This window comes from Corvus hawaiiensis, chromosome 18 (genome assembly GCF_020740725.1).
Source record: "Corvus hawaiiensis isolate bCorHaw1 chromosome 18, bCorHaw1.pri.cur, whole genome shotgun sequence".
NCBI classification, from domain to species: domain Eukaryota; kingdom Metazoa; phylum Chordata; class Aves; order Passeriformes; family Corvidae; genus Corvus; species Corvus hawaiiensis.
This window is the reverse complement of record NC_063230.1, coordinates 237823-259500: the sequence shown is the minus strand read 5'-3', so window position 1 is coordinate 259500 and position 21678 is coordinate 237823. Positions and strand designations below refer to the sequence as shown.

At 42.5% G+C, this 21678-nt stretch overlaps 1 protein-coding gene across 4 annotated transcripts in view; it reads right to left on the bottom strand.

Moving 5' to 3' along the window:
* Positions 1-21678, bottom strand: part of TAOK3 (TAO kinase 3) — a 73891-nt gene that overhangs the window by 28855 nt on the left and 23358 nt on the right. For 3 of the 4 annotated variants that reach the window (XM_048323113.1, XM_048323115.1, XM_048323116.1), the window contains 10 exons: positions 13243-13332; positions 11840-12050; positions 9584-9655; positions 8546-8647; positions 8225-8270; positions 7487-7583; positions 5615-5728; positions 4488-4579; positions 2434-2527; positions 932-1013 (listed from right to left, as the gene is read on the bottom strand). In XM_048323113.1, coding sequence (XP_048179070.1) covers positions 932-1013; positions 2434-2527; positions 4488-4579; positions 5615-5728; positions 7487-7583; positions 8225-8270; positions 8546-8647; positions 9584-9655; positions 11840-11959 — 819 coding nt within the window. In that variant the 5' untranslated portion in view covers positions 11960-12050; positions 13243-13332. Of the gene's footprint in view, positions 1-931; positions 1014-2433; positions 2528-4487; positions 4580-5614; positions 5729-7486; positions 7584-8224; positions 8271-8545; positions 8648-9583; positions 9656-11839; positions 12051-13106; positions 13207-13242; positions 13333-21678 lie in introns of those variants that run through there. The other variant, XM_048323114.1, reaches the window with a different exon arrangement.

The window sequence follows — 21678 nt, the reverse complement described above, 5'->3', positions numbered from 1 at the left end:
GCTCTAATTGTTTGTACAGACTCCAACCCAAGGTACTCCTGAAAACACATCCTTCAATGAACTCAGCCTGTTCCTGGAGAGCAACACAGCTGCCAATCCCCAGGAATGAATCATTCCAAAACCCACAACATAAACCTATTAGCTGGTCAGGGTGCTACAAGTAGAACCAGGGAACAAAACACTGATTATTTGCCACAGCACAAATGTACCATAGGAAAAAAAAAATATACCAGGTGCCAAAGGGAGCACAAATAGCTCCTTCATCATTTACCTGGAGGGGTCACTGGCACCAGCAGCCAGAGGGAGAGCAGGGCTAATAATCAATTTTAAGGAAAGACAGTAGTTAGAAGAAAAGCCAAAGCCTGATGGAGAAGGGGCTGGACAGGATTTCACACCCCGCTACCTTCTAATGGAAGGCTGCTCCTGAATTTCCCAAAAGCAAAGCCCTTGGAGCTGTAAACAGTTCCTCTATTTCCCAGGTAAACTGAAACCAAATGACTTAAACTGGAACTGATTTATGATTCTATGATTCACTGACAAAACCTTGCCAAACTCTACACACATCACTCCCAGGTCCCCCTCCTACAGGCTCTTGGCAATTAGGACCTGTAAAAACCCTTTCCAAAATGATTCAGTTATTTCCAAAACAAGTTTAATTAATTGGGTTCAGTATAGAAACCATTAAAGGGATTTAAACAACTTTTGGGTCTGGTGGTTTGATTAGGGGAGGAAGTCAGCCTTGGCCTATCCTTTTAATGCTACTTTTAACCGCTAAGTATGATGCATGAATGGAGGAAAAAAGAAAACAAAAAAAAAATCCGACCAAAGAGCGGATTTTTGTAAGGACAAATATTTGTTCACCATCTTTATAATTATTTCGGCAGACAAACAGATTTCCCCCCAAATTTCTGGAAAAGATTTGATAAATTACCCGTAACAAATCCGTTGATGATGGCCTTTCCTGAGGTATTTTCTGTAAGCAGTAATCAACAAATCCCCTAAAGGAGTCTGACCTGCAAATAAAAAAAAAAAATTAAAAAAAAATTCTAAATGCAAAAAAGTTTAGGATCTAGAATATATTCAAACTTATTTGTGCAAAGCAAAAGAAAAATTTTGACTAATTTGCTCTTAAGTTCTAAGGCAGAGAAAGTTACTGGGTTTTTCCAAATTCCAGGCTGATCCCATCAGTTCTTTCCCAGTTAAAGGCTGTTGAAACAACATGGACACACAATCATCCCCAAGCACAAACTGAAAACCAGGTTAGAACTACATGTACCAGTCACTATTTATGATTTTACTTCAACTGCTTTAAAAAATGACAGTGGAATTATTGGCAACTCCAGAAATGCACTCACTGATCTCTGGGAAGTTATGGAGGTAATCCTGCCTCGGGGTAAAGCCCCTCAATGCTCAGTTCAGCAACACTTGAGGCTTTCTGTGAGGTTTTATCACAGCTGGAAAGAAGGAAACTGATCTTTCAGGTGCCACTGGACTCAAAAGCAGCACAAAAGGCACCTTGGTGACTCCCTGTGCCCTCTGAGAGCAAAGAGCAAACAGGGCACTGTAAACAAGTGCTTGCAATCAAGAACTCTGATCTGGTGCTGTTTGTTCACAGCTGTCTCTGCTCTGCATTGCAAACTCTGCACAGAACGTGGGGACCATGCTGCAGGCAGCAGAGCAAGCTCCTGGAATACTGAAAAATGGACAAAACAGAGAGGATGAAATAAGGAAACTGGAGTGGTCTTGATAAAATGATCATTTGATTAAATGATCAGCAATTAAACAGTTGTGCTGCTTAAATGCCCAGCAGAAAAATGGGGGAACTTCACACCTCTCCAGGAGCTTTTGTTTCAAGCCTTCTGTGAGCTCTGCCAAGCATCACCCCACAGCAACATCCCAGTCCTGGGTACGGGGAACAGCATACAGGGCAAGCCCTCTGCTCCCACAGAGTAACAAACTGTTCTTGTATCCAAGCTCAGATTCTGGAACACGCCTGGAGCATGGAGAGTATTCACTGGCCACTGAGCTCTGATGGCTTTTGGAGTCACCCACTGAAAAAAATATCCAGTTACCTCCACATTCTCCCTTTCTCAACGTTTCAGCTGCACAGCAATGCTAACAACTCTTCTGCTAACGGAGATCTTTGGCAGCTGGAAACTTTGCTGATGCTGAGCCATGGCTGGTTTAATGCATCTAAGAATATTTTAATTCCTTCAGCAGCTACAGCCCCAGAATTAACACCTCCACACACTTAGACTGTAGAATAGCCAGACTGACAGAAGGTCAAAATTGAGCCAGCCTACACAGGATTTGAGAACACACACAAATCACTGCACTGCAACCAACACTTTCCTTGTCAGGTTTGAACTGTGCAATGTCACAGGGCATTTTCAGGGAAATAAACAACAAATCGGCTGTTAATGGTTCTCTTACCATTCATCTGATTGTAATCTAGGGGAATCGTTCTGGGCTATGTGATATAAGGCACTCATTGCATTCATGTTGAAAAGTGGAGGCTTCCTTTCAGCTGGAAAGAGAAGAGAAAGGTGTGATAAGGCTGTCTGGAAAGAAAAGAGAAATGTATGGAAGTATGAGCAGAGTATCACTGCTAAATCAATGCTCAGTGCTGTTGTCATCACACTTAGGCCAATTATTTTAATATCCCAAGATAGACCAGGACACTCACTCAAGGAAAGCTACTGTTCAGTTGGAGAGGGATGACAAAATCCAAACAGAGCAGGATACAAATTATAAGGAAGAGTTTGCAGTAAATTTTGCTTTAACTGCAACATCTCACACCTGATCTGCTGTGGCAGAATTAGCTGAAACTGAGTAAAACTGAGCTTAGGCACAGTTCAGGGCCAGGACACTCTGTATCAGTCCCTACAGATCTCTGATGCACTGCTGGAACATCTAGATTACAGGAAAGAGTGGCTGCCCTGCCTCATTTGTCACGGCAAGTGGGACAGGTTACCAAATTCACTTGCCAGATGTGCCATGAACTCCCTCTCACTGAAATCCTTCCCAGTCCTTGCACCAAGAGGGCACCTGCCCAGCAGCCCCTGACCTCTCAGGAGGGCAGAACTCACAGAAAAACCGGGGGAGGCTGGTTCTCACCAAGGTCAGCGGTGCCAAGATTTTTCAGTTCTTTCAGGCCAGGGAAGTCCCTTGTCCTTGCCATGCAGCATGCAGACAAAGCACCAAATCTGCTTTTCTTTAACCACTACCTACTCCAGCTACAAAGGGAATTAAGACATCAGCATTCAAAGAAAGCCAAGTGCTGCTCAACAAGAGATTTCCTCCCACTGCTGCCTGACCTCATGTTCAGACAGGGAACCAGGTGAAGGCAAAGTTCGCAACGTAAAAAAGTTTAATGCTTCTCAAAAGGGTATTTTTAAAGAAAGCAAATCCATCATCTCTGTAAAATGGCTTTGAGGTTCCTGAGTAAAAAGCTCCATAGAAATTCTGGTACCAAGACTGTGTCTACATAGGGTTGCACAGTCTCTCCCCTACTGCTGTAATTTACTCCTTAGAGGTTGTGACACACCTGAACTCCATACAAACAAAAGTCATTGGCCATATGCAACAACAGAAGTCTAAAACTTCCAATTTTGGCATTTTTTGTATCAAAATACAGACCATGTCAGCATGCTGGCACATAAAATACAGCCATGTTAGTTACTAGTTATCTACACCATCTCAATTCTGGAGACAACATTTCTTCTCCTGCACATCCCCCTCTGTTATCTCATGCATATTTCTGCTGATTAAACGTTCACCAGTGACACTTTCAGTGAACTCACCCTCATAATAAGTTATTGATGTACTGCTGTTAAATAGAAACTATATCAAGACTAATTTTTGAAAATAATCTACTCAGCACATGCAGTGTCAATATTCAAACTTGAAACACACACTTAGAGTCTGCTCTGTGTACCTGCCATCACATCCACTTCTGCTCCAAGCTCTGTGGATGTGTATCATTTGCCCTTTGCAGTGCAAACCCTTTCCTTCTCCTCATGTAAAGGACCTGTCCACGATGATTCATGGCACAAACTTTTCAGCTGAGACTGAAGATTTTTGTTTCAGAAGGCAGGGAAGTAAGAAGAATTGAAAATTAAATGTAGGTCCTTTCTGACACACAATCCTTAGGACACCCATTCCCTTTACACAACAGCTGGGACAACCTTCTTCGAGTCCAGCTTGGAAAACAGATGACAAACCAGGGTTTCTCCTCACTCAAGAGCAAAATGCTCTGGTTCTCCAGGGAATAACTGAGCACACCAGACTAACACGAAAGCACAGTGCATCAGCAGCTTGCTCTTGATTTGCCAGCGAGTAAAAGATTTAACTCAACTGTCAGAGTTTTCCAAGTCAGGCATTTTAAAAGGAAAAACTTATGAGTAATAAGGATCTTCCCTTTTTGCAGGAGTTCCTAATACACCGCAGAATTAATTATCCACCTCAGCTGCTGTGGGTTCACTCACCTAACTCGATGCACGTGATCCCGAGAGACCAGACATCCACCTTCCCATCGTACTGTCCCTCATCCATAGCAAGGATCACCTCTGGTGCCATCCTGCCAACCACAGAGCAAAGGCTGCGTTAGGGGACACACAGGGTCACTCCAAGCACACAAACTGAGGTGGTTTCACCCCCTTTAGCAAAGCCACAGAGCAGGACAGAGAGCAGGGAGCTGAGGAAAAGTGTGCTGGAATGGAACAAAGACTGACCACACCAGCAACTTGTCAGAGGAAAGGCAGGGAGAAAAAAAGAGGAAAGGGGCTGGGGGAAAGAGGAAAGGCGGGGGACAAGGGTCAACCCAATCATCTTCCTGTTAGCAGAACATGCTGGCACATGGGAGACCCCCCCTATTTCCAAAGGCATTGTAGCTGCAGGCTGACAGCAAGGGCTGGGAGAGCCCTAAAGGCACCCCTTGCACCCTCCCCCAGGCTTCCCCTTGGCACACCAGGAGCATTTCCAGCAGACATATGCAGCCTGTGTGTGCAGCTATGAGTGGAACAGGGAAATACGGTGGTCCAGGATAAAGGGATGAAGCAGGCACAGAGAAGCGGCAGGCCCAGCCTGCAAAAATTCAGCCTCTTAAATTGTGTTCTTCCAAAAAAAGGCTTCATGCCAAATAGCCTCATTCCAAGGCTGGGCCATGGTGACCTCCCAGCACTGCCTGGGGCCTCTGCCACAAAATCAGTGGAGCATGGAGCTGTGCTGGCCCTCGGTGCTGGGAATGCCAAGGAACTTGGGTGACCCCTCAGCAACTCCTTCAAAATAGGATTTAAGTAGCCATGTGACTTCCAGCCAGACTAACAGGATCCCCTTTTTCCACGAACGTCTTATTTCCATCACCTATGGCAAGTGTGAGTTATTTTTAAGCCAATGGCATTGCAAGAGTGGAGCCATTTCCAAGCACTGCACAGCCTAAACCTCTCCTTATGGACACATAAGGACACACTTCCTGAAGGTCTGGACACAGGGGTGTCAGGAAAACTGCTTGGCTAATGAAGATTTTATCCAGGTATTATTTTTGTATTGTGAAGCACTGGAAAGGGAAGAGAGCAGTTCTATAAAGGACTAAAGCACTGCAGGCTTCACTCACCAGTAAGGCGTTCCCACAAAAGAGTTGGCAGGGGACACTATAGATGCAGATCCAAAATCAGCGAGTTTCACTTGACCTGGTTCTGTTAGAAGAATATTTCCAGCTTTAATATCCCTTTAATAGAGAAAAAAAAAAAAAAAAAAAAAGAGAAAAAACAGTGATTTAGCATGATACAAACTCTGGTGAGATGCCTTTGTCTGCAAAGGGCAAGCACAGGATATCCTGTCACCCACACGGCAGGGGATGCTGGGACAGAAAGAATTCACTGACAGTGTTTCAGCAGCAAGCCCAGAGTAACCTCTATTCACCCATTCCCAGGACAGCATCGCTTCAAAAGGAATACTGTGGAATATTTAATACACATGTGCTACTCATACATCCTGACACTTCTGCTGCAGGACAAGTGCTCAAGTCTTGTGGGTGCAAGTATGAACACCTCAAATGTACAGGAGAGACAGCACAGCCTGTGCCCCTTACTGTCATCTCCACTGCCACCTTCCCTGTACAACAGCCAAAGGGACGGAGCATCTCTCCTACAAGGAAAGGCTGAGAGAACTGGAATTGTTTAGCCTGGAAAAAAGAAGGCTTCAGGATGACCTAATTGTGGCCTTCCAGTACCTGAAGGGAGCCTACAAGAAAGATGGAGAGGGACTATTTACAAGGGATGGAGTGCAGGGTCAGATGGGAAATTAGGAAGGAATCCTTCCCTATGAGGCACAGGTTGCCCAGAGAAACTGTGGCTGCCCCTGGATCTCTGGAAGTGCCCAAGGCCAGGCTGGACAGGGCTTGCAGCAACCTGGGATAGTGGAAAGGGGATGGAACAGGATGAGCTTTAAAGTCCCTTCCAACCCAAACCATTCTGTGATCCTATACAACGGCTCAACAGCCACATCGGGTATCAACAACATACCTGCCAGCCTTGTGCCTGCAATTAAATAATAATAACAACAATAATTCCCTCCTTTGCCGTCCACAGCACGCCGCGGGACCAGCGGGCGCGGGGCCTGCAGTGCCGCTCCCTCGCCACCAGGTGGCCCCCCGCGCCAGGTCCCGCGTGGGGCCGGACCCGCGGGACCCGCTCCCAAAATTTGGTCCCCAATCTCAAAATTCGGTCCCCGCTCCTTAAATCCTGTCTCTTCTCCCTCAGCCTCGCCGTTCCCACCGGCACAAAAACTGCTCCCCGCCCAGCCAGGGCTCCCTCTCTCGCCTCTCCTTTTCTGCCTCAGCAGCCACAAAACCAGGAATGTGTAGCTAGTCCTCATTTCTGGGTGAGGAGATTCGCCTTCCCACCTCAGAGGTTAAAAGGTGGAATACCCCTCGGATGAAACCCAGGTCACAGAAGCACAGGATAGTTGGGGCTGAAAGGGACCTTCAGAGATCACCCAGTCCAACCCCCCTGGAGCAGGTGACACAGGAACATGTCCAGGTGGGTTTGGAACGTGTCCACAGAGGGAGAATCCACACCCTCCCTGGGCAGCTGTTCCAGAGTTCTACCACCTTCCATGGAAAGAAGTGCTTTGATTTCTCCTCGGGTAGTTTTATCCTTAACACTTCCATCACCTGATTTTTGAAAGCGTAGAGTTTTACTTATTTACATGTAAATAAGAAAAAATATCTAGTCTTAGAAATAGTCTTGCTCAATGAACTCCAATTTATTCGGCAAATTTAGGGTGATATTATTCTATTAGTGTTCAGTACAACATTCCTGTGTAGCCTTTGTTACCATGGTCTGCACAGAACAATTGCCAACAAGGCAGAGAAAATTTTGGTAGAATAGCTTTTACCAAAGCTGTTTAAATCCAGTGAAGCAGCTTTGAGACTCCAGGGAGCAGCAGATGGAAGGGCAGCAGCAGCAGCACGCTCCAGCCTTACCTGTGGATCCTACAGTGGGAGTGCAGGTAGGCCAGCCCCTGCAAGGCACCGTGGGTGATGGCAGCGATCTCCACTTCCTGCAGTGGTTTCTTGTGAACTACGGGAAACAAAAATCAAGAAAATAAAACAGAAGAAAATAAATGGGATATTTGCTTGAGAAAGTGATTTTTTAAAGAAAAGGAATCCCACCAGTCTGCTACGAAGAGAAATTAGGGAAGAATTCTTCCCTGTGAGGGTTTTAAGGTCCCTCCCAACCCAAACCATTCTGTGATCCTGTGATCTTGGCCCCCAAGGAACACTAGTTTTTGTAAACTTTGGCTTTGATTCCCTATTCTGACTTAGAGTCTCCTATTTCTTTGCAGGAGCCGTTCTTATTTTGAGGTCACATCAACCTCTTGTTCTAAAAACCATCTGTAATTATTCCTGCACACTGCAAGGCAAGGATAAAGGTGATCTCTGCAGGATTTTATCATGGATATTCAGAAAATAGGCAGCCTAAAAAGGCACAGAATACAGGAACATACCTGTACACTTTTCTACCGTCACTTGACAAAATTAAAATGTGCAGGCCAACTATCTGCAGCACTGGGAAAGCCTCAAATTCTACCCAGAGAACGAAGTGGGACAGACAGACCACCTCTACCATCTACAAAACCCCAGTCCATGAGGAAACAGTCTCCCATCATACTCAGGTGGGGAGTACTAGCAAAAAGAAAGGCCAAGATATATAAAACTTACCTTCTAGCAAATCAGAAGCTGATCCTAAACAGTACTCCATAACCAACTGCAAAAAAAGAGAACATCATGCCTTCAAGTATCTCTTGAAGCATTTTGAAAGTAAAAAATGTCTTTACATTCAAGACTTAAATCATGTGGTGGCTTTAACGCCCTGATAAAGGAAAAGAATGTAAGTAGTAGGTTTTGTTAGTTTTCCATCAGAAGATGCAAAATTAGACTCTATTTTAGTACTGTTCACCACAAACCCAAAGCTATTTCCCTGCCTGTGCTGAGGATTTGAGTGTTGCAGTGTCCATTTGCTCTAAAGAACCCCTCACTCACCCATGCCGTGTGCTCCTTCAGGTAACAGCCCTTGTACTCTATGGTGTTGGGGTGCTTCAGCTGTTGGAGAAACTTGACTTCTTTGATGATGTCCTGCCATTTCTAATGAAAAAAAAACCAAAGCAAAAAGTATAAATACATTTCTCTTCTTAATCCTCTACATCCTTTCGTACTCCACACAGTGTAGGACAGTCTGAAAAATGACCATAGAACTATTTTACAATATAAAGATGGAAAGTCGGAATTGCAAAAGCACAGCTGTAAATGAGTTGTCTGGGTCCCTATTGCACTGAGTTAGCCCCAAGACATATTTAACAGCTTGAAGATTGCAAAACCAATTTTCTTTTTCTCATTTTAAATGCAGTACATTTTACTTAAATGCTGCTGCTTTGCAAATTGAACTGTTCAGTGGCCTCAAACTTAGCAAGAAACCCACTGTCCCGAGAGACACCTTAAGTGCTACAGAGAGTAGCAGTGAGCTGCTCATCTTCTGTAACACAGCACAAAACCACTGACATTTGGGAGACCAACAAGCAAGCAAGGAAAAATGAGTTTAAACCATCCCTGTTTGCTATTAACAAACAAACACACCCTGCACATCCACACACTAGTCCAAAGGAACAGGGTCTAAGTTCAGCACAAAAATAAGATGAACAATTATCAACAATTGAAATGAGACTGAGGTCAGCAGGTCTATGCATTTTTACAGATCCTCAAGAGTTTCTCACATTTCAGAGAGATGCGCTCCAGTCGCCAGCGTGCTCTTAACACACTTCTTAATGAAATTATTTCTAAAACAAGCTCCATCCAGGCATTCTGAATCCCCATCCACTTCCTTAAACTGAACTATGTGTCAAAATTTGCATAAACTCATTTTCCCTCCCCACACCTCCACAATCCCCGTGGAAGGGAGCAGCAGCTCCTGCATTAAAGGCTGTTCTGTTGGAGTCGAACCAAAGCTGCAGCTCATTTCACTGCTCAGATTTACACTGGAGCTGCCACAGCTCCTGAATGCACAATTGCCTTTACTCCTCTTACCTCATTCGTTTGCTTTCCGCTATAGGACATCTTCTTGACTGCCACCACCTCATTAGTGTGGGAATTTGTAGCCTGGAGTAGGGAAAGGGAAACATTGAAAAAAAGCAAGAAATAGACTGAAAAAAGCATCATTTCCCCCCCCCCCGCCCCCCCCCACAGAGAAAGCTGTGCCTGTGGCAAATGTAGGCTTTTTTCTCCTATATCCTTGCAAGCTCCTACACCTCAGAGACATCTTCCTCAGGATAAGATTTACACACAATTATTACGACACTTTTCCATTGTTTTATTTGCCCACATCCACTGTTCCTCCCTCAGACTTTGTGCTACTTCTCTATTGATATGTAAAAGGCCCAATACCGTACCTACTGAGAACATGCAAAATACCGTTTTATTGGAATTTCATAGAAACAGTTTTAGATCAACCATTGGCAAAATGTTTTCCAAAGAAACAAATAAAGAGGTGCATCAAAATCTCCATGATTTCATCCAAAAACTCCATACAACACTGATATTCTTAAATAGCTATCTCAAGTTCCAGCTTCAAGAAGATGATTCAACCTGGAATTCATCTCCATTAAAAAGCTTTCCTTTCACTGCACCAGATCTTAGTCTTGCAATGACTATTATACAGCCATCAAAATTCTACTTTTCTGCAGCCTGGATGATGCAGGGATGGTAACTGGAGACAAAAACTCAGGTTTTGGAACGATCTCTCTGCTTGCCTGGACTGGCAGTACCCTCATTTCTGCATGTTAAGGGCAAAAAACATCAAGCTTCTGGTCTTAAAACAGTTGCTGAAATCTCTGTACATCCAACCATTTTTGGGACAAAAAATTAGTGACAGCTAAAAGCTTAAACTATAATAGGAGCTAAATGTGGTAAATCCTCCTTTCAAGTAACGTATTAACTAATGACATTTTTTTGAGGCATGTGGTGACTTCAAAGAAAAACTGTGTTGGGTGAACCAAGGGAGCACAGGAATTACTGAAGGGAGGTGACACAGGCCCCTCACAGCACACACTCCTCAAATGAGATAGAAAAAGCTGAAAACAAGGAACTTTGGGATAAGGCAAAGCCCTTCCCCACCACTTGCCACCCTGATTCAGCACAGAGAAGATCAAGAGCATTTTACTCAGATGTATTAATGCTTTATTTCTGTCACATTAATTCTCAACAGCTCCACCTGACCACGGTATCTCTCCTTACAGCTGTGATTTGTCACTGAAGGACATGCTGCCACGTTCCCAGAGCTGTGGGGGAAGTTGTGGCTGCACCAAGTGCTTGGGATGTTCCTGGCTGAAACAACTCACTGTATGAGCTCACTTGGGGAACAGCCACTTGCTGAAGCAGTTTTGGCCATACCTGAGATGATACCTTGAGAAATTACATTGTTATCCCTCAAAATACACATGAAATACTTATATGACATAAAATTTAAGGTTCCTCTTGTAACAACAGCTCCACCAACACCTCCATCATGTCACATAACTCCAAACAGTGAACTGGAATGCTTAAAATAACTCATGCTACCTATTGTCAGCTAGAGGTGTAAGGGATATTCTCTAAATACTTGACTGTCTGATATTCAGAAACCAAATTCCAGTGAACCTGATCCTCCTGAGTGACCGACCACGTTACCAAGCAGCTTTGTCTTTAACTCATTTTTTCAATATTGATTCTATTTCAGTCTCACTAATACCAACTGGATTATAACTATTTCCAAACCCAGTATTTTGGATTTGGCCTTGTTTGATACCAACTGCAAAAGCACCATTTTTCTCACTTCCAGATTAAATTCTCTTGCCTGTATCGATGAATGCCACACATCCTTCCTGCTTGAATTCCCATTCCTCTGAGGACTCGCTCTTTGCTTTTGCCATAAAGGAATTTGCAGTGAATTCCAAGCATATGAACTCCAAGTATCTTGAAATTCCAGTTTGGCAAATTAATTTTAAGCTGTTTAAATTCAGCTTTCAGCATCAAACAGCACAAAACACCATATAATTGACCTAGATGGTTAGGTACACTATTAAGACTATAGTAAACTGCTACTATAAATACAGCTGTAACATTAAAGAGATCAGGAGTGGTTTGGAAATGCTGATTTTTGAGATGTGTTATCACAAAACCAATGCACACAAAGTACTGAAATCTCAAAGAACACCTCCTTCTACAAATGCTGAAAAACCTCCAAGACATCACTTGAAATGATTCTGTTTTCAAAAAGAAAAAAAAAAAAAAAAGAACTATACTTACAAAGTAAACTGCTCCAAAACTTCCATGTCCAATTTCATGCAAACCCACAAATATTTCCTCAGGATCATCTTTGTAGAACAGGTCAGCTATTTCTGGGTCCTTTGGCACCCCTTTGCGCATGGTGAAGTGTGTTAGGAACTGGTTTGTGCTCTCAAGTCCCAACCAATTTCTTCCTTCATCGACAAAGCCGTTTGCAGACAGCTCTCAGCACCTGTTGGAAAAGCTCATCTTTAGTCTGCTTCCCTTCCATGTGTTTTTGTTCACACTCCCCTGACAGCAAAATGGGAGGAAACACTTCCAGCAGCAATAGGCTTCACTATCACTTCCTCCAGCTAATTCTTTTTAATTATTAGTTCTATTAAGATAGAGAGATTAAAATGCATTCAGGGTACAACAGCTCTTTATCTCACACAGGAAGCAAGTGCTGCAGTGACACTGAAGTCCACTTGAATTCAAGAGTCCTGTTGCTATGCAAAACATCCTGTGACAGGAGTTTGTTATTCTTCACGCCAGGCTCCCGATGTGTCAGTTTTTAGACTCTCTCTGTTGTTCCTCCTACTTTTCTGGGCTGTTTGCTTTGTTTCTCTACTCCCAATTGCCAGCTGGTGCTCATAGAAAAGTCAGCTGCTATTCCACAGCAACACTTTGCAGCCATGTAATTGTTATTTCTCTATTTACTCAGAGCTTCAAGACAACCAGTGCTGCTGGATTGTGATCGCTCCCAGGACATGGAATCGCTTTTGAAGAATCCTAAACTCCATCATATAAGGCAGCTCTTTGCCTCCTTAACATCTTCCCTTAGCACAGAACTGAACTGCATCTAAATGAAGATTTTCATTACTCATCCCCAAAATTTTATTTAGGTGGGAAGACAAAAAAAAAAAAAAAAAAAGGAGGAAACATCCAAATATCAGAAAGTTTTCCGTTTCTTAGCAAAACATCTTGAAAAATCTACATTGACTCATTAAATACTGGTGCGCAAAGCAATGGCGGCCTCTACCCATCTGCTTTTGGCATGTGAAACCCGGCAGATGAGCTGCAGCTGAGTCACCTGGAGCAGTTTCCATCAATCCAGAGCAAGTCTCAGAGCTACTTTCACACCCATGGTTCAGCACCTCTACTGAGGCCACATCTTGTCTGTGCACAACAGACTCCTGCAAACACACTCTAGGGACCTTCAGCCTATGCCACGATATAAAACAGGGCAACATTTAATGAGAGACCAACTGAAACGTAACAATCAGATAAATTTAAAACTAAAACACACATCAAAGGTTTTTGAAGGTTTTGGACTTCAAGCGCCATCTGGATGAAAGCAGAACTTTGGCCTGATGCTGAGACAGCCTCCCCGGCTCAGGGTCAGTGATGGAGCAGCCAGGAGGGGTGCAGTGAGAGGAGCCCACCTGGATAACTGTGGCACCAACCATGCTCTGTGGCTCACATTCCTTCCAGCAGCATTGTCCTGTGCTCCCGGCCCTCCAGACTTTCCTATTCTGCAAAGAAAAACAAGTAACAGTGTTTAGGTAAATGATTTTTAAGTTTTACACCTTAATTCTAACACACAAAAACACCACATCCAGTAAAGGCCAGTGACTCCAGGGCCCCACTGGAAAGTACAAGGAGAACTGGCTAAGAATGCTAATGGTGTGACTTTAGGCGAGGATAAGCACTTCCTGTGCTCCACAGACCTTGGACTATATATCACTGCAGGACAGAAAACCAGGAAAAGAGGTTAAATGCCAAGTTCTTTGTCTTTTATAAAGACTCTTAAGCTTGCTAGGGCACAGGAAGTTTCCTCTCAGCCCAGGCTTTTTAGATCATTTATAAAAAGGACAAAGCTCAGAAAAAAATCCCCATCCCTGGAAGTGTCCAAGGCCAGGCTGGATGGGGCTTGGAGCAACCGGGGATAGCAGAAGGTATCCCTGCCCATGGCAGGGGAGTGGAACTGGATGGGCTTTAAGGTCCCTTCCAACCCAAATCATTCCATGATTCCGTGAGAAGCTGACAAAGTGTCCATTACTTGATTCTCTGTGTTCTACCTGATGACACACGAGATTCCAGGGAAAGTCTTGGGCATTAGTAAGTCAAACACTGCTGAATTCCAGCAGGGAGAGTATGAGCAATGAAAAGATGGGATAGGAGTGCCAACCAGTGAGACCCATCAGCTGAAATCAGGTCACAGTGAGGGATGTCACCCACTGCAGCCACCCACTCCCATGGCTGTAGGAACACCCCCAAAGAGCCACCGCCGTCCCCCAGGGGAGTGGGACACAGGGAGAGCTGGGAATCAGCCTGAACTCATGGAAAATGTAGCTACATGCACAGTACAAATGCTTCCAAGTTAAGCATACTGCAATAGTTACACTGCCAAAATCTGAATTAATAGGCACCTGATTTAATGACACATTAACTCATCCTCTCCTTTATTAGGGAAAAAATAGATGAGCAGAAATCTTCCTGCTAATAGCTAGCATTACCAAAAATGTTATTTTTGTTACTTTATCTCACCACAGGCCAATACTACTGAGGTGCTAAAAGGCTATTTGAAGAGCACCAAAAAAAGGTTCTGCAATGTTTTGCTTAAAAATAAAAAAAATCTCAAGTATAAACAAAAGCCAAATGAATGAAATGATTATTCATTTTCAGCTGATTGGCCTCACCTACAGGTGCTATATTTACTACAGACCTGCAGACAGGGCAAAGAATGCAGTATTTCAGGTCTGGCATTCTTCAGCCAACAGAAAAATCCATCTGGCTTTAAAACAATAAAAACAAACTGACAGAGAAAACAATTTATCCATCTCCAGTCAAATGAACCTCTCTGCCATTAATAAAGCCTGTGCAGCTCCAGTATTTAAGGTATTTACAATGGGAAGCTAAATGTTAATACTTAGAGTTAAGCCCTAAATAATAATGTCATTTTCCAATTAGGGCAGACATGAGTAGTGATGCAAATAAATATTCTCAGTAAATCTGCTCAGCAGGACTATTATTTTCCAGTAATGAACATCAAAAAACTTAGGATGGAAAGTGCATCAGCAGCAACCTGAGTCCTGTTGATTGAACACGATCAGAGAATGATCCATACCGATCCCACAGTGCCACAAACACTGAGAACCCTGTGCACTGACACCACCACAGCACCAGATACACAATTTGGGTATTGGCAGTGTAAAACACCACAGATGCACATCACACCACTTCCATTTAGGCTGGCAAGGTCACAAATCCTTAACATCACAACTCCCTTCTCTGAATGCGTAGACTGAACCAAAAATTGTTTAAATCAAGGCAGAGCACTGTAAGAGTCAAGTGCCATTCCAAAAAAAAAACTCAAGTTCAAGGTATGGTCAATTTGAGCAGGTTCTTTTCATTACCAAAGTGCTGAATTGACACAGCAAGAAAATTTCTATTAGAAGCCTGATTTCTGCTTTTCATCCTTGTAAAGCAGCATTTGAGACTCTGCATGTCCTGAAGACCTCAAAAGGAAGCATCATTAATCACACTGGGAGTGACAAGTGACTCAAGATTTTGAGGGCTTGGGAGATGAGCATTTTGTTCAGACAGCAGAGTTTCCTCAATGCTAAGCAACCCTCCCATTTAAAAACCATGAATTAACTGCTTTTGCTACAGGTGTCTGCACAAAGATTCCCCCCTACCAGTTACAACTTCCAGGTGCTTTATTAGTAACAACAGAAAACGCCTTGACCCGAATATAAAAGAAAGAACAAAACATAACTGGAAGCACCTTTAAGAGGAGCTAAACTACCCACATTCCCAAATAATCCATGGATCTAAAATTATGTCTGTCAATAAGACAAACTTGAGAACTCAAAGTATGTGGCTTGTAAAAACACAGTTTGAATTGCATCTCACAGCACCATAGAGCTGTTTCAAATATGCCCAGAAATGCAGAAAATTAATTTTAGTTCCTAACTACACTAGGGTACTTCCCAAAACAAGGACAAAGTTTTCCACTTCATGCAGAAAAACAAACTACAGGAAACAGGGTGGACCAGCATCAGATTCCACTCGGAGGAGGAGCAACATGACATGGTTCATGCACCCATTTTTAGATGACTATTTTGAGGGGAATAAATTCACACCAGAATTATTTTCCCAAGAATGGAAAGCACAGAGCCCCCTTTCATCACTTCAGTCTCTCCAAAATCTGGAAAACAACATAAGGAAGGAAATTCTGAGATAAATTCAGCTGATAACTATCCTGTGTAAGGAACCTTTCAAACCTGAAGTAAGGAAGGTGCCCAAGTTCCCCTGCAGTCCTCACCCACAAACTAACATGATTTTGTTGGTTTGATTTGGGTGGGTTTTGTGTTGTTTTCAAGAAGCTGGAGCTTTTCCCCTTCCCTTTAATTGGTACACATGGCTGGCTGGCCAGGCCAAACACAAACACTTCATTCTGGGCTGAGTCCCTCACATGAAGACCACGACCTTGGATGAGCAGCCCTTTATTTTAGATAACCTTTCTGGAGAACACTCTTGAATCTCCACATTTTTAAGCTGTTCAGTGTCATTTCTCTGATTATTAAGAATTACTTTCCCAGCTAACTTGATGTAAGTGAACACAACATACATGGTTTTTTCTAGGCACTTCACTTATTTTAATGCTTAAACCAGTCATATTCGCATACCTGGCACGGAAACTCAAGCTACCGACAGGGCATACAAAAAGCACCTCTACTACAGCCTTTGTCTGCTTAAATTAATCACCAATTCCAAGACACTCAGGAAAGATTTCACTCTGGTCTAGAAGCAGCAAGTCCTCTCACATCCTTCCCTCAGATTTCTCTGAAGCAAAATGATTCACTCGGTACAGACCCAGAACAGAAGGTACCCAGTGACCTTCAGCAGGAAACACAAATATTCCTGAGCATTTGAGGCTCTGCAGATATCAGGGTAGTGTTCCCTGAGGGCACACAGCAGGAGGAGCAGACTCAGGAATCAGGACACAGTCTGCCAGGAGAGCTGGACAATGTCATGAGAACCACACGAGTGGCACCAGCAGCACCAGTTCCTCAAACACCATCTCTATTGTTTGGCTTTTCCAAGGAGTAACTTCCCAGAACACCCAAGTCAATGCCACACAGCATTCTTATTAATATCTGGGTGCAACCACAGCTCTTCACCACCTCCAGCTTCTAAAAAGAAGAGCAAGAATTTCCCTTTGGTGTGTTCGGCTCTGCAATGCACCTGGAATTCCATCCGGGCACTTTGCACTGGGTTCAGGGCTGTCCAGAGCTCATGTGTGCATCAGGTCATATGGAGTTCACAGATTACTCATGCTAATAAAACCCTGAATCACAACTGTTCTGACCCAGGCCATCACTGCACGGTGCCCCTGGGGTATGAAATCCAGCTAGTAACTTGCAGGGCTTGTTGGAGACAAATACCTTAACAAAAACAGCTTTTTTCCTGATGAGGAGCAGTAGTTTTAAAGGAAACATTCAATTTATAACTCCCCTATGACCACTATTTATGCAGCAAAAGACAAACTTATTTAAAACTTAAAATATAAGACAATCTTATTTTTAAAAAACATAAAAATGTAAAATCAATGGGCTTAAAGTCAAGAAACAATCAGTTTTAGTCATCGGGAATGTTTCAACAAGTATGAAGTCAAGCCACAGGCCAGCCCTCCCCAAAGGAATAGTCCCAATCGTTCTCTGGAATTCCACTGCTTTGCTAAATATGTATAATCACAGCTACCCAAAATCATGGGGTACAGCCTGGGCTTTAGTTTAAAAGTCAAACAGCATCATTCTCACAATAGATCTGTAATGAAAAAGCAAGAGGCACTGGATGCTGCTTCCCAATAGTTTTCCTGTTGAATTTAAAACAATTCAATGAAATATGTATGCCTTGTTAAGTTTAAGGGTAATTAACATGTCTTGGATTAGAAGCTGTATTTTATCATAAAATCTAGAGAGCATTATTAGAGTTTCTCAGGTTTATTTAACAAGATTAAATACTTTCAGTCATGAAATAAACCTTGCCTAATTAAAAATAAAGGGAAGAAAAAAGGCTTCCTGCTCCCAGCAACAACATTTCATAATATTTCATCATGGCACACTTGAAATAATTCAGCAGTACATCTGGAAGGGAGGAAAGATCCATGAATCATTTTAAACCCTAATGTACATAAGCCCAAATAGCATCATACACAGAAATACGAATTTCATCAGATCTTCTCACCAAAACGTCTCTAAAAAGCATCACAGATGGGTCATGAAAGGGAGAAAATTGCTTCCCTATTTTCATCATCTTTTTCTTCTCTTTAGCGTTTTTATCAGGCTCTTCATCATATTGCTTAAAACTCCAGACCACTATAAATTGATGAGTATTATGCTGTGTGTGCTATTCAGAGGCACAAATAAGTCATCGGATTTGTTTGTGGAAGCCTCAAGAGACACCAGCACACTCAGAGTTTCCTACCTATTCATGTAATGGCTTCCAAAGAGCTGGATCCATTTTGTGGCTTAAAGCTATTTTTAGGCGCTTTTTAAAAAGAGTTTATATTTTGACCACCACATAATCAAGAAAAAGAAAACAAAAAACCCATCCAGCAACTGACAAATCTATTCCCAGAGCTTTCCAGAGTGTCCCGGGTGATGCTGCAGTGAGATCTGAGCTGCTCCTACTCACCTGCATTACAACTCAGAGCTGTAGGATCCCCATGGGGGACACTGAAGCCACCACAATGGCCACCAGGTCATTTAAACATCAAATGAGGCTGAAACCTCATCTCCATCTCAAGTTTTCCTCAAGTGTAAGAAGTAACTGCTACAATAACTCTGAACACAATAAAATTCCTTGCGTTCTGAAAGTAGTTTCCTTATCACAACTTAGATGGCCTGACTTCCAGTTTGTCCCTTAAAGCCAGAAACTGTGGGGACTGTTAGATTTAACTACCTGAGGTTAACATACAATTATGCTACTGTGTGCTAGTCAGGGAACAGCTGTGTTTTAGGAGAGGCACATGAACATAAACATATTTACATGAGAAAAGCCTGTAATACCATTTGGGGCAAAATGGGATGTCATTATGTAAGTGCAGGGTAACGAGTAAGTGTCCTGGTGTAGCTACATGGATTTTGTCATAACATTATCTGACTTTGAAAAAGGAGTTTTCTATTTAAAAATCCTGTTTATTCTCTTTTTGCAAGAGAACGTAAACTCAGGTACTGATTTTCTGGAAGCTGCATCACAGTAAAAGTGGCCAGAAGGAATCATGCAGGAGGTCCTTACAAAAAGTAAGGAAACAGATATGGGCTGTGTGCACGGAAGAGGAAAAAAAAATACATTCCCTGGTCATGCAGGGTGAGAACACCCCTCACAAGAAAACAAACTGTAGGGGTTTAACGTTTTTTTTTCCTCTTTGAAGGGAGGGGGGAAGGTATGTGTGATGTTCTTCATGACTCTAAGAAAATCCATGGATCTTCATCATGACTGTCTATTAATAAACAACCCTAATAAAACAACCCCAAATATCAATTTTACAGCAAGTGAGTTGCACAGTGCTGCATATGTTCTTCCTCCTCTACAAGGATAAAAGGGAAAGGCTTGGGCATCCTGACCTCGCACTGCTGCTGGTTTAAGAAGCAGAGAAAGCCATAGCACGCCAACACATTTCCACCACATTCCCAATGTGGCTTTCCACAATTCTATGATATATGTCCCCCAAGACACCTCCTTTTCACTGTGTTATACTTCCCCCTTTCTTTGCCCCTGAATCTCTCCCTGCTACAACTTCTCCTTTCACAGCCCTCCTTCCTTCCTGCCTCCTTTGTGCCAGCCAGCGATAACACTTTAGGAAATGGCCTTTTTGACTACTTCAGTTTATCATTTCTGCTTGGCCTGCTCTCAGTGTCTCTGACTCCAGCACATCCAGCTCTCCTCCTGACCAATATATAGGTACAACTGCAACCATTACCATAAATAACAGGAATTTGTTCCACTCTCGTACCATTAGAAATGGCTACGCCTGTTTCATTCAGGTGCCAAAGTCTGCTTCAGGAGTGGAGCTAAAGAAGAAAAAGCTTATTAGGGAAAACCAAAAAAACTCAATTTCACATGGGAATACTATTATTAAAGGATGATAGACATAGTCTAGCAGGTACCAGCTAAGGAAATATCAGTCATTAATATAACATGACTTACCCACTGGCTTTCTAAGTTTATTCTTTTATAACTTGCAATTTTTATGGGACACAGACAGAAGTGAAATATGAGTGGCTAACATCCAAAATCTCCTTATTATCATCTAATAACAGTGTCCAAGAAGACAGTGTTTATCCTCTATGAAAAGAGCACTGATGGCTTAAAGTCTGGAAAGAAGAAAGATCATGTGCTGCTTTTATTCAACACCCACAAAGAACTAAAGTTGGCTCAGTCATCATATGTATTTATAAGACAGCCCCCTCATGGATCCCTCTTCTTCAGGATCATTTTAACACCCTTATGACAATTAATTGCATGCACAAGTTATCACAGTTATCATGGAAGTACCAAAGTATCATGGTTAAGAAAGTAATAAATATATTCCTACCTGCCACAATACAGCAAACTACCCCCAAACAGCATGACACAGACTGCTGAGATGGCAAGAAAACCCACAGTGAATGATGCCAGTTTTCAGGCAGGAGTATAACTGAGAATGATGGATGAATGGCTCCTTCTAGGTAGGAGAGTATAATGGGGATCACACACAATGGGGGGAAAAAAAGAAAATTTAAAAAGAAAATGAAGAAAAAATAAGGAAGAAAAACCTCAATATATTATCAAATATATCCATTACAAGTTCCAGAGTAAAGGTAAGGAAGACTACAAATAAACAAAAAACCCAAATCAAAATCCTGCTGAATTATGAACTGAAACAACTGTTTTGCTTTAGCAGAAAAAAAATTTCTGAGTTAAGACTGAAATTACAGCTACCACACCATGTCATTATTCCCATTACATGAGAATATGCAGCACCCAGAGACTCTTTAAATAACTGGATAACTGAGAGGTCCAGGTCTGTGATTTCAGCCTTAAGTTCTGTCATCTTGGGATTTATCAGGTCAGAAAAGGCCCTTAATGTTGCTTTAATGCAGAAAAACTAAAATTTTAAATTAGAACTGGAGGGGAAACAAAAATTTGCTTCAGCGAGCACTGGAATCAGATGTTTAAAATGAACTTAACATTGCAGGTCAAGTCAGAGGCTTCTTCAGGCAAACAGAGTTTTGGTTCCACTGAAGGGAGATTGGCAGAGGCAGGGAAGAGGAGAAAGTCACCTGAATTAGGATGTGCCACCTGGCAGGTACCTGTCCCCTCAGCATTCTCTCTTTTCTATTTTATTAATTAGCACTGCAGCATTGAAGAATCACCACACAGTTTTAAATTACTTTAATTCTCATTTAAAATAATCTATGCTTAAATTTCATTTTTCCACTTGAAATTCCAAATGCAAGTTTCAGCACCACATCCTTGTGCACAGGGACATCCTCAGATGAGCTTTAATGTGCTGAGAATGTTAAAGGCGGAGAGAAAAAAAATGATCAGTAAACTCAAACCACTTGGTGTAAAGAAAACAAGGCAGAACTAAGGGGAAAATAAAGGATGTGACTAATCTTCTCACAGGCAAAGAAAGTAGAGTCTGTCTCCCAGGACCTAGTGGGTCCTTTTAGGAAAAGTGGAAGGTAGATCACCATGGAAACAGAGTATTTTATGAAGTACTTTAGCAGTGCAATTTGCTATGATATGAACATAATCAGGCGAGCAGCAGTTCCCTTCCAACCAACTAGAAAAGCTTTTAGCACAAACAGTGAGTGCATTTCTGT